Genomic DNA, 13,791 nt, shown 5'->3' with positions numbered 1-13,791 from the left:
ACTCTAGAGCCCTGCTATTGAAGTCCTTTCCAACCTTACCAAGACATAATGGCTCCTTCAGACATCCTGCAGTCCAACATTACCATCTAGAGGAGAGTGAGGGTAATGCCTTTGTAGGTACATTCCATAGCAAGGGAAGATATCAGTTGTTCATGTGGTCTTCATCAACTGTGGACAACTGGGCCATGTTTGTGTTTGCAATATCTGTGGGTGTGTATGAACCATATACAGTCTATGGTGTGAACACATATTGTTTTACCTGAACTCTTTTAAGTATGCTACTGTAAGATGGGGGTTGGTTATTTGAAAATGGATCAATCTGCATCAAGACCAGACAGAGGATAGAGATGGATTAATTTGAACATCTTTTAATGAGACCAAAACATGACTTCTCTGCAGAACTCTTTAGTGTCCCTCCTTAGAGCAGCAGAACTATGTACTGTTGATGCTTGGCTAGAGGCAGCAGTCACCTGCAGTTCCACCAGCGATCCACTAGGGGGCCACTCATGCCCACCTGAAGCACAGACAAGTAGAGAGCAGATTTGCACACCATTGCTAAATGCTGGGACTGCTAATTGTTTTTTTTTATAGACTGTGAAGTTTATATAGAGCACAACCCCTTTGATCCATGTCATAAAATGCCAAAACTATTCTACTATTGATTTCACATCCGATCAGATTCAAGACCCTGGTACTGACCTTCCGAGCAGTGAACGGGACTGCACCCGTCTACATCAAGTCTCTCCTGCAGCCTTACACCCCCACCCGTCACCTACGGTCTTCTTCAGACAACCGCCTGGTGGTCCCACCGCTCAAGACCGCCCGGTCCCAACACAAGCTCTTCTCCTGTCTGGCCCCCCAGTGGTGGAATCACCTCCCCACCTCCATCAGAGACACTGACTGTCTCTCCACCTTCAAGAAAAGGCTCAAGACGCACTTGTTCCGGGAGTACAACGGTACTTAGGAATGGTTCGCTTGACGATGTTTCCTCAAGGATCACAATGACTCTTGCTTAGAGACTTGTTGCTCTTGTGGTTAGTGGTAACTGTTAAAAAAAAAAAATTGTACTCGCTGTGATATATTGTTTTTATTATTGTTGCTTGTTTTTTTTTCCACAGGTACACTTGCACTTATAGCGGTTCATGTTGTTTAATTGTAACTTGTTTAACTACATGCTCTTATGGTTCTTCCCTTTGGCACTTACTTTGGTTGTTCACAATGTGTGCTTCATGTTTTGGCTACTCGCAATGTTTTTGTGGCTATCTTGTTGTTATGATCAGTGACCTATGCACTTTGTAAAGCTCTCTCTTGGAAGTCGCTTTGGATAAAAGTGTCTGCTAAATGAATAAATGTAAATGTAAATTCACTGTAATCAGAATAAATTATAGTTCTATACAATAATTGGGATTTTTTGTTGTTGCTATTTATCCATGAGGCCTTATAATTCCGCCTTATCAGACGTGGGCCAATGGGCTTGAAGCAGGCTAACACAGGTGTAGTTAATGAGTGTAATGAGGCGCGCTGCCCGAGTGCCATGCCTGAACTAGGCTTCACTCATGTGTGTGTGTTATGTCTGTGTGTGTTTGAGTGTCTGCGTGCGTGCGTGCGTGTGTGAGCATGCGTGTCTTTGTGTGATCGTAACACAAATACAAAGGTTTAGCGTGTCAGCGTTGCAGCCAGACACTTTAGAGCAGTGGTTCCCAACCCTGGTCCTCAGGTACCCCCTGTCCTGCACCTTTTAGATGTTTCCCTGCTCCAACACACCTGATTCAAATGAATGGGTCGTTATCTAGTTATGCAGAAGCCTGTTAACGACCATTCATTTGAATCAGGTGTGTTGGAGCAGGGAAACATCTAAAAGGTGCAGGACAGGGGGTACCTGAGGACCAGGGTTGAGAACCACTGCTCAGAGTATATCTCCTGTTTAGGCAGAAGCCACTTTGGTGATTGTGTTTATCTGAAAGGCGTTTTAGCGGTGGAATAGCTGTTCATTCTCCTTCTGAGTAGATGGACAGGGGAGGGCTCTGTGGAGTCAGTACCAATAACTAGTAGCAGCAGCACATGTCCCAGCGCCCTCTGCTGTGATCAAACTCCCTCGCACTTAAACACATCTGGTCATTACTACATTAGAATACCGTAGAACCCCTAGATCCAGTCATTACATATAACACCCCCACAAAGATATTTGAACAGTAATATATTCCCCCCCCCCCTACAGCCGACCTCCCGTTAGATATTTAAATACACATGATTAGGCTAAGCCTCCTTTCAAAACACACATCCACAGTTTATTGACATGTTGTAGGTATGACATCACCCACCAGTACTGCATCCTAACTTCTCATAGAAGCAGCAGATGACAGAGACCCAGTATGAGGGCCGAGGCCCAACTCCAACACCTTCATACTGGATGTGACTAACATACCTGGAGGATCATCTGTTACCTGAGGGGACTGGTTGACAAGTTAATCAGAACAATAACAACATAATAATGTGTTCATTTACCAGCTTTTATTTAAAACAACGTACAGGGTGACATGTGAACCTGCAACCTGGGAGTCAAATGCAGATCACCCATCAGGTCATCAACCATCAGATTCCACAGTGAACAGCCTCTATAAATCATCACTTTAACATCCTTCATGAGTGACCTACAGACCAGAGAGGTGATCTTCCTCCTGCATGTTCTACCATCATCATCATCAACATCAACAACCAGATTCAGTGTGAACAGGAATATGAAACCTGACCACTCAGGTGTTCAGAGGAGTGGGACTACAACTACCACACACCTCACTGGGATGACATCACAGACACTTCTGATTGGCAGATCTTTACGTCAGGGTATTTTGCATCAGCAGCTCCTCCAATAGAGAAGTATGGGTAGAGTTTCTCAGTGAAGGACTCTTTCTGAGTGAGGATGTGAGTCATGTCTTCAGGGTCGTAGAAGGACACCTCCCCCCTGTCCCAGTCCAGCTGAACTCTGACCCTCTGGAGTCTCCTCTTCAGAGGGAGAGTCTTACCCAGGACATCAATGTACTTACCACCCCTCAGAGTTAGACACCAGAATCCAGATTTTGGCGTTGTCGGCGACCTTTTCAAAAGTGTCTGCGACCTAAGTATAAATTGGGCTTAAGTCACCCTTCAGTTTCTCCTTCAGGCTGTTCACTACGGTGAGTTAGACCCCCCCCCTCCCAACACCCCTCTTTATCACTCAGTGAGTTAGACCCCCCCCCCCTCCCAACACCCCTCTTTATCACTCACAGTGAGTTAGACCCCCCCCCCCCAACACCCCTCTTTATCACTCAGTGAGTTAGAGGAGGTGGGGGGTAGAGAGGAGGTCAGGGGGAGAGGGGATCACACTAGACACACACAGTGTATATTCAAGTGGGTAATAGTGTCCCATTACTGGTCCTAAATGTAGTGTTAACATTGTGTGTGTGTGTGTACATGTGTGTGTGTGTGTGTGTAGGACCACTGTGTCACCAAGGAACACACAGCATGTCTTCTATCATCCTGTATAAAACATCTTTATTTCTCCTTATTTAGGCAGTAAGACACTATTTAGTTCATCACATTCAGTGGAACTGAGATCAAAGACAGGAATGTTGTTTGTCAACAATGAAAACAAAACAAACATTCTACACACACCAATATTTACAAACACTCTGGGATATCAATTACAACTGTATACAGTTCAATCTTCAATGACATCTATGTGAGCACAGTGTGTGAGAGTGTGTGTGGGCTATTCTACCTGACACAGGGACACTGAGGAGTCATAATGAACCCAGAACCCAGGATAGAGGGGCTCAGTGAATGTGCTGTGGAATGTGTGCAGGTGGGTCAGTGTGTCAGAGGAGACTGTGTAGAAGGACAGAGTGCCGGCCGGCCAGTCCAGATACACTCCTACTCTGTGGGAGGGGGGGCAGGTATGACAGTGTCCTTATTATTGTGACAGGCAGAGTAAGTGTTATCACGACACACCAGACTCCAGGACTTGTTATTGGATCCAAGCTCACAGTCAGCACCCCTTCCTCTCCTGCTGATTCCTTTATATGTCACTGCTATATCAACCCTTCCTCCACTCCACTCTGCCTCCCAGTAACAGCGCCCAGACAGACCCTCTCTACACAGCACCTGTGGACAGTACTCAAATCTCTCTGGGTGATCAGGATACGGCTGCTCCTCTCTCCTTGTCACCTTTCTGTTCTCCTCAGACAGAGAGAGGCGTCTGCATGCTGTGTTTGGGTCCAGTGTGAGCTCACAGGCATCTGATGGGGGAGACCAAGACACAATATATTACTGATCATCATCATTCACATTAGAATGTCTCCCTCTTCCTGCCCTCCCCCTTTCATTCTCTCCCCCCCACCCCCTGACTTCCTCTCCACCCCACCTCCTCTCCCCCCCACCTCCTCTTCTCCCCCTACCCCCCTTATCTACTCTCTCCCCCCCACCTCCCCCCCCGCACCCCCCTTATCTACTCTCTCCCCCCCACCTCCTCTCCCCTGACCCCCCCCCCTCCTCTCCCCACACCCCCTTGACCTCCTCTCAGAAGAGGAGAGAGACGAAAGGGGAGAAGGAGATGAAGGGAGGGGTGGGAGGAGGAGAGGGTAGGGCAGTGGAGAGGGAAGGAAGCGAGGAGTGAGGGAAGGAGGGAGGGGGAGAGGAAACACACACCAGCTAGGGGAAGGGAGGGGGGGAACAGGGGAGGGGGAGAGAGGGGAGGGTGAAGGGAGGGCACATACGTGTGTCCATTTCTGACAGTGTCAAAGTCACTAATGGTATTGTCCCTGTATGACCCTGTGTACTAGAACTAAGTAGCAGTCAATACTCACATTTCCTAAGACCAGGTTTGATCCTGCACTCTCCACCATGATCCACACTGTAGGGAGAAGCAGAGGAATGATGAGGAAATGACACATCTCACCTGTTGCTACGTGACTAAAGTAAACATATTGTTTCTATGTTTATCATCAGAGGTGTATTCCAGAAAACCCTGAACTCTGACTTGATGAACCCTGAGATGGGAAGCACAGAGTTATCGGTTCCAGAAGAGCTGATCTGAGTTCGTTTAATTCTAATTCACTGGAATTAGGAATTCTCATGCGTGCAGGCGAGAATGCAAACATTTTCTGAAAGGTAAACAACAACTGCAACAGCAAAAGAGAGACGATTGGTCAATGAGTAGATTTCAATGCAGTCTATTTATTTGACATTTAACCACACGTCTTACTACAACTGAACAAGTGGTGGAACAATCCTATGGGCACAAAACACACTTGGCAGCAGCTGAAAATGAAATATAAAATCAGTTCAAACAGGTAGGGCATATTTTGCTTTGGCCTTCCCACCCCCTTTGCATGTCATGAGTTCTGTAATGTTGTACAATGTATGTGCCCATGTGCTGAGGTGTTTTCTCCTGTTCCCACACTGTACTCCTCTAGGAGCATAGTCTGGGGGTTGACTTTTTCTCTCCTCTCCTCTCCTCATGTTTCTGCTGACATTTTCAAGGGGGCGCCGATAATGGCTGCCTCGGTCGGTATCTTTCGGCCAAAGTAAATTCCTTGTCTGTCATTGTCCCATTCTGATTCAGACACATGATTGTTTTAATCATGTTTGACAGGATTAAACCAAGTACAAATCATTCAGTGGCTGTCTCAACTTGTGAGAATGCTGTTTTAACACATAGATGTTGTCTCACCTAATCCTGCTCAGTATATGAACATTGGACTTGTAGCAGACTAACAGAAAGAAGGCAGAGGAGGGCACCACCTCTGACAGAGGCAGAAGAGCTCGGCTCTGAGCCAGAACGCTGGGCGACCAGCGGCTGAAGGCATCCCTGGAGGGAACTCATCCAAGCCTATCACCCCCGAGGACACAAGTACCCACATAAAATGTTAGTGTGTTTGTGGAGATTTCATTTTGGGGGTTCATTTCTCCCAAAGGTCATTGATGGTGTTACCTGCCTTGTTGAGCCTTCTGCCACAACAGAACCTCTTGCAGTTTAAGTTCTCAATATTGCAAAGAATGTGTACAGTACAGTAGAACAGAATGCTCTTCATCACAGAATGATAAAGATATGTTGTCTGCTGCCACAGAGAGGGATTCAGAAAGACCTACAGAGGTATACATATTACTGTATGGTAGCTACTGAGCTACACTGTTCTCCCCCCAATGTACATTGTTTTGAGGTTCTTGTGTGGAATTATGGGTTTGACATGTACATCGATGTGATGAGAACAAAGAATGAATGGTAAAACAACTGGCACATTCTTCTCCTTTATAACAGAGCATGACTGGGCATTACAAGGAGGAGCAGGGTTTCCCGCAGAAAATGTGTTAGTTAAGGTGGTAGGGTTTGCCGTCAGACCGGGGGGGGGGGGGGTTGTAGAGTCTAGCCTAATGTGTTCTGGGGGGGAGAGTTTGTTTGTACAATAGACTAATGCATTCTGCAGAGAAGGTACTGTTTGGAATGAAAGGGAGCAAACAGGACAGAGTAACAGTGCGTTCACACTGCAGCGGAGCGGGCGGCGCGTGGCGTCGGCTTCCAATTCATTTTCAATGAAACCAGGCGTTGACGCTCGCGTAGGGCATTGTGGGAAGGCGAGCGGAGCGGAGCGTTGCAAGTTGGATTTTCTCAACTTTATGTAAATGAGGAGCGTGAAAACGCTAGCGTTGGCCAATCGGATTGTTTTCTTGTTTCTTGTAACGTAGCAACCTTTGGTCATGATAAACATTTCTAGGTTTCACAATTTCAAGATGGAGGACAAACTTTTCGTATGTGTCTGCACACCCAGTTCTGTTCAGAACAAAGTTACTATTGTGACGAGCCTGAATTTAAAGATTACATTAAACTAATAATGCATGGTGCATGGTTGCCGATGTCGTCATTGTTCCTACTGTGTTTTTATAGCCTACTTTTAAATTCAGTCTCGTCACATTACGTGACTGTTCTGTGCCACTGCTAGCTCGCTAGCCCAGCCTACAAACGCCTGGTTGAGTGACCGGTGGCGTAACATGTATTCTACTGTAATCTTGCACTAGTAAAAATCTTGCACTTACATAAATCTTGTGTAAAAGTGGTATTTTGATCGATATTGTGAGTACATTAACCCAAATCTGCACGCTTGGCCATGACTACAACAGTGACCTTAGAGAACTACAACTCTGTATTAACTTGTCTAACACGCCCCCGAGCGTGGTGTACTGTGGGGAGGCAAGCGATGCAGAGCGTTAAAAAACGCTGCAGTGTGAACGCACTGTGACACGGCATTCATCTTTCTTTTTGTTTTGGACGACGTAGTTAAGGTGGCAGGCGTGTGTTGCTTTGGCGGCCGCCTTAACTGGAAAGTGTTGCGGGAAACCCTGAGGAGGGTCCATCAACCACCACAGCACAGATTAACAGGGACATGTTCAGTAAATACCAGGTTAGCTCTGCATGGAAATTTCATGTCATCCTTATGTGTTATACACAGTGGCGGTCCTAGCACATTTTGCGCCCCAGGCAAGTTTTTCCCTTACATATGCAACCAAAATGGCCGCAATTTAGAACCTCTCCATGTGGTCATTTTATATCAACTATTTATTCATTGAATTGAAAGAAAATGTGCCATATTGTGTTATGTATCGTTATCGGGATATGAAAGGATCTATATCAGCATATGAGATTTTGGTCATATCGCACAGCCCTACTGCAAACTAAAATACAACAGCACATTATCAGTAATACATTTAAAATGGGGAAAATGTGAATAATTGCTTTGCAGGTCAATTTAAGGTGTAGGCCCCTACATGTTCTGCCTGTGCCCCCAACATGTTCAGTTAGGGGCTACAGTGCTCCTAGTAAAACAAGTTAGTCTGGAGCCCTGGATGAGGAAAGGACACCCCATGTCTGATAGTTGCTTCAGGCTCGGCATGAGGGAGGAGAGAAATTCATGGTTTGTTAAAAAGCTGCCAGCAAGCAGGTTAGGTTAGTTACCATCAGTTACCGTGGTAACGTAACCAGAGTTTGTGTTTCCTCTCTTTCTGGATCAGAAAACCCAGAGTTTCCCTCATCTCAGGGTTAACAAACTCAGTGTTTCCACTTCAACCCACTTTCTGGAATAGACCTCAGGAAATACAATTATGATTGTAGCTATATAATCCTAATTGCACTAAAGGCTATTGTAGATTATATAGGGCTTCTCTCTTCCTAACCCACTGTCCTAAATAAACATGCAGTCTGTGATTGTATAATCATGAAATGCAAGGAATATTAACATTCTTAAATGTCTATTCAGTGTTAAGCAACATTACATGAAGAGGTATATAAAAACACAAACATGTCCTTACTTGAGTTTCTCCAGTCTGCAGTGTGAATCCTCCAGTCCAGCAGAGAGCAGCTTCAATCCTTTTTCTCCTGGATGATTGTAGCTCAGGTCCAGTTCCCTCAGGTGGAAGGGGTTGGACCTCAGAGCTGAGGCCAGAGAAGCACAGCCTTCCTCTGTGACCAGACAGCCTGACAGCCTGTAGAAAGAGGATCAATGTTGTGACAGAATCCATCTGGGCCTCCAGAGTGACTCAGCACAGAGGGGTTCATTTGGCAGGTGCTGTCATAGCTGCTCCTCCCCCTCATTAGACAGAGTGACCTTTCCCCCCAGTTCAGGAAGGTTAGGTTTGTGTTCAGTTTGGTGCTAGTAGTTCTATGGAACATCAGGACGTCTGCTACATAAAGCCACACTTGACTTGAATGAACACAACAAATTAGTTGGGGCTATAGACAATTTCATGAGCCGTTTCCGCTCTACTTCCTAAACTCCTCCCTTCGATGCAATTCACTTCCGTTCTGGAGGGCTGGGTTTGTTTTTCTAGCTAGCTCCGTTGTGCCGACAAAGCACTGATATCGCAGTGACAAAGATGATATACAATTTACAACATGAAGAAAAGTGGTTCGGGAATGACGTGTGCGGTAGTTGGTTGCAAACACTCAAGAAAGCACCTGAACGAGTGGTTAGATAGAGTGCTACGACCACCAGTTTTAAAACCTAGAATCGCCTCTAGCCTGTTACAGTTATACTACAGTAGTATGCTTATTGTTTGTAGGCTATTCACATTTTGTTGGTGTTCCTTTGTCCTATTGTTGCAGTGGATTTAATAATTATACATTGATATGTGGATATAATAATTCAAACCTTTCAAAGTGCCAATACACACATCAAGCCCGGCATGAGGTGTGTAGCCAACCGGTGCTTGTTTAAAGCAGTCATAACCGGGTTTATAGGAAGAATAGATAGATAAGTAGGCACTTCAGGCAGTGACAAGCCACTTAAATAAGGATAACAGTGTACTGCCTGTCTTGTCCTTCTGAAGTTGTTAAATTCAATAGGCTGAACATCAACATGTAACATCAATAGCCTAGAAATTCCAAACGAATTAGCTTTCAATGTTATATATACCTAGGCTACTTGGACCGTGTCCTGGCAATAAATAAAGAACATTATGCTACATGTTTTGCCAGGATAACTGGCAACACCATTGAATGTTCATGATGTTCCTGTGTGTTTATTCCTTTGACTGGGTACAACAACGCGATCAGTCAACCACTATAAATGTTTTTAATGTCGGGCTACGAATGTATAGAACAACTTCTGTCTGATACGTGTGGCATCCTTTAGCCAAATAATTAGCCTACATTTTCTGAGAGATTGAAGAGCTAGACAACAAATGTTCTAATGAATCACCGACTAAAGGCATCTTCTGACATTGCATTTGCTCCATGTTAAAAGCTACAAAATGATGGACTGGCAAAAGCTTTATAACTATAAATCTACTCTAAAATGTACTTAAAAGTATGGCGACGACGTTGGCAACTTATCCAGTAGTAAATGTCAAACGACAAGTATGTCAAAGTAATGGAACCGTGATCCCAAGCTTGCATCGACATCGCTGTGTTTACACCGGCAGACGCTTTGCAAACCACTTCCGGCGGAAATGAAATGCATTTGTGTTTGGGTTATGGCGGCCCCCTGGGATTTGGCGCGTAAACTTGTCTATAGCCCCTATTCTTAAGCAGTACGAGACATAGAACATGGATCATATCTATCCACCATTGCAGAAAGCAATGTTCACGGCCACGTGACCTTTCCCTCTCTAAACCGAGTTCTATGACATCTCGACGTAGATCATCATTGCCGCCGCTGCTTCAGAATTGTATTAAATATCACGATATCGAGGAGGATGAACAACTGAACAGTGACAGGACGTTAATCACTCATGAAGTCATGACAACCTAATAAACAACAGCGACTAGCTACTTTCCCGACAAAGCCCTCTACTGCTGCCTCTTTCTGGCTATTTGTAACTACCTCCCATTCCCCACACCCTGCCGCAGTCAACTAAAACGTAATTTATACATATAAAGTGGTAAAATATCAGCCTACCTGCCGAACTTGTTCCACTGAGTTGGATTCCAAATGAAGAATATCCCACTTCAGTCGTTCTGTAGCCTATTAGCTACAAAACGTCCTGGTTTATACGATGAGAATGTTCTGTGGTAAACCTGAGGTAATTTGCTTCTAAATTACTGTAAAAAGCCTCAGTAAACTTATTTGTTCTGGACCGGCTACTAATAGACTTTAACTTTCAGATGGTAAATTTGTCTCTAGCTTAGAATTTTCTGAGCAGATAGACATCTGGTTCCCTTCAGACAACAGTGTTCTTTTTAGCAACACGGCTAGCTGATCCAGAGACAGAGATCACATGACAGGGCGTGCCATCAAACACTTCAGGCTATTGGACAATATAAGAAGTTATTCAAAAAAATTAAAGGGGAAATTAAATGGAAGTGAAATTAACCAAAAGCATTCAAAAAACGTTTCTAGCGATTTTTTTTTTCCAATAAGAGAGAATGCCTGTCAGTATTTATTTAACTATGTTAAGTCATTAGATAACCTGACTGCCTGTTGGCTCTGCACTCCCTGCGAGAAGAGGAACTGCTATATTAGTATGCTGTTCATGGATTACAGATAATCATTTAACACCATCATGCCTGTCTTTATATAGGCTATTTCAACATTTTATATTCTTTCCAAAATTGTAGTTTAAAGTTGTAACAGTCATGTTTGCATTCTGTGCTCTTTTTGCTTTAATGTTAGGACGCATTAGCAGGGCCAACCTCAATAAATTCAATGGTCAATGTCACCTTTTGTGATCTGTGCAAAGGACCAATAAAAGACTGACGTTCTGTGTTCAACTTTCTTTCTTCCCTTTTTTAAAGAGCAGATATGTGTTTGAAATCTCACTCGGTATGGGGCATTTGGCTGACTCCCTGCATCTCAGATGGAATACTACCATCCTATGAAGTAAAGTCTGTCAGAATAAATGTGAATAGCCAGTTACATACATATATACGGTATATACAGTAGTATTATAGATCAAGCACACTTTTCTTGCCATTCCTAATTTGAAACCCTTCATGTAGTGGAAGAGGCGTCAACCACAGGAACAACAGCCGCCAGATGCTAAACTCACTGCCCAGGTAAATGTACAATAATATGATGAATAGTATAGCTTAACCCTTGTGTTGTCGTCAGGGTCAAACATGACTGCTATTATATTTAACAGCAGAGAAAACCCTCAAAAAGTTATTTTTTTTAACTTCAAATGTCTTACTTTTCCTAGTGACCCTGACATTCATAAAAATACATCACAGCAATCACAGACACACATGTACACAATAATAAATTGAGATTATGTGTGCTACTGATTTAGGTTACAGAGTCTATAAAGGTTCTGAAGATGACAATACCTCCATTTCTCTTTTTGCGAAAGCCATGACTGCACATTTCAGTGTTGTAATAAAACAATTGGTGTTCACAGATTAAAGTCAATGTTTTTCCACTGTGAAGAGGGAAACCCCAGATGTGCACAAAGTTTGATGAATGAGAGGTTGTGTTTCAATGCAAAATAGGTTTAAGGTTGAAAATTTAATTAAGCTGTATTTTATTACCCTTTGGGCAAGGGCATACATATTGTTAACACTACCCAAAGAGACTGCAATCATGTTGCACATTCAGAAACAGTTGCATCAACATTTTCATTCTGTCTAAAATAAACAAAAACATGAATTAAAATATAAGCCAATCATTATGTACAGCATGTTTTAGAGTGTTTCAGATGCAGCAAATCTGCCTGTTTCTTATCAAACTAGTCCTCACTGATGACTAGAAGGCATATCTCATTCTTGGCATTAAGTTTATACCCAACTTGATGATGGTAACTTTACTAATGGCTCATGTAGAACATAAATACATACCTCAGTGTCTCCAGTTTGCAGAGTGGGTTCCCCAGTCCAGCAGAGAGCAGCTTCATGCCGGCATCCTTCAGATCATTATTACTTAGATCTAGTTGTCTCAGGAAGGAGGTTGACTTCAGCACTGAGCCCAGAGAAGCACAGCCTTCCTCTGTGATGTGACAGCCTGACAGCCTGTAGAAGGTTATCATTAGGGAGGGATCACAAACACTTTTTATTGTTATCTCTACTCTTGATGCATGATTATGCTTTGCTTATGGTCTGCACCTCTTCTTCAACACCGACCACCTCTGGAAGAGTGGAACTCTCACTGAATTGCTCCTACCAAGCTTTCTTAAATGTTTTAACTATGAGTTTCCATGAGAGTTTTGACTCGAACACAATGACACAGTAGCCAGTAACCAATGTGAAAAATGAACCTGCCTGAGAAGCTGATTTTACTAAGCTGGATTGTACTTGTGAAATATCCCCAAAACAATCCTGTCTAATATATGTCTATACTGAGACATCATGTGGACTTCCTGAGGTATTTCTAAGTCATATAATGTGAAATGTAGGCCATCAGTGAATCTTTTGTTCTAAACTGTCTAGTGTCTTTCTGAACCAGATAATGCAGGTTTAGTATCTCCTATGATCAGTACTATAGACGAGATCTATGGCACTGTTGTACTGACATGATCAAACTATCAATGAATATATGACACTGTTCAGGAATGGTTAGCTTGATTGTGTTATTGTGACATGAAACTTAAAAGATTAATTCACCAGTGAGATACAATAACACAATACATCCTTTGGTATGTTTTGGAATGGTTCGAACACAGTAGTGACCACATACACACTACTCCTCATGATACTGGTTCAGACAGTAGTGACCACACACACACTACTCCTCATGATACTGGTTCAGACAGTAGTGACCACATACACACTACTCCTCATGATACTGGTTCAGACAGTAGTGACCACACACACACTACTCCTCAGTCATCCAGTCTGGATGTGTTCACAGATGCTGTGACAGATGTCAAACATCGGCTGTATACCAACATGCACCAGGGTGAGTTATAACAACGACTAACCCTGGTTCACGGCTAAACTCAGAAGGCTGAGGTTGGACAAGGAGGAAGCGTTCAGGAGTAGGGACAGATCCAGGTTCAAGAAGTCAAAGACCTGGTTTAGCAAGGTGGTGAGAGAGGCTAAACGACTGTACGACTGTACTCTGAGAGACCACAACCCCTACCCCTGCTAAGCAGCTGGGCCAGACTCTGTCTCTCCAGCCACCCTGAAGCACTGTGCTAAAAACACGTCTCTGACTCTCAGTCTAGCAGGTGATGTGGAAAAAACATCATACTGTTGTAGTTATGAAGATGGTTCATGATTATGATTTAAAGATACTTGTAATCACTCTTTGGTATATGCTGTATTATTGGAAACCATATTAATACAAGGTATATTAGTGGAAACCAGATGCAAAGCTGTTGGCTGATTATTGT

At 43.7% G+C, this 13,791-nt stretch overlaps 1 protein-coding gene and 1 long non-coding RNA gene across 3 annotated transcripts in view; both read right to left on the bottom strand.

Moving 5' to 3' along the window:
• Nucleotides 1-3,514: 3,514 nt before the first annotated feature.
• On the bottom strand, nt 3,515-8,690 carry LOC134011973 (uncharacterized). Its single transcript, XR_009928521.1, has 3 exons — nt 8,338-8,690; nt 4,842-4,888; nt 3,515-4,274 (listed from the first exon to the last, which is right to left on the bottom strand). It is a non-coding gene; the product is annotated as an uncharacterized LOC134011973 (long non-coding RNA).
• A 3,332-nt stretch (nt 8,691-12,022) lies between these two features.
• LOC134011953 (NACHT, LRR and PYD domains-containing protein 12-like) overlaps nt 12,023-13,791 on the bottom strand; it is a 67,166-nt gene continuing 65,397 nt past the window's right edge. For both annotated transcript variants that reach the window (XM_062451521.1, XM_062451522.1), the window contains one exon: nt 12,023-12,469. In XM_062451521.1, coding sequence (XP_062307505.1) covers nt 12,268-12,469 — 202 coding nt within the window. In that variant the 3' untranslated portion in view covers nt 12,023-12,267. The remainder of the gene's footprint in view (nt 12,470-13,791) is intronic.

This window comes from Osmerus eperlanus, chromosome 25, assembly GCF_963692335.1.
Source record: "Osmerus eperlanus chromosome 25, fOsmEpe2.1, whole genome shotgun sequence".
In the NCBI taxonomy this organism is placed as follows: Eukaryota; Metazoa; Chordata; class Actinopteri; order Osmeriformes; family Osmeridae; genus Osmerus; species Osmerus eperlanus.
The sequence above is the reverse complement of the archived record's forward strand: the minus strand, read 5'-3'. Positions and strand labels throughout refer to the sequence as shown.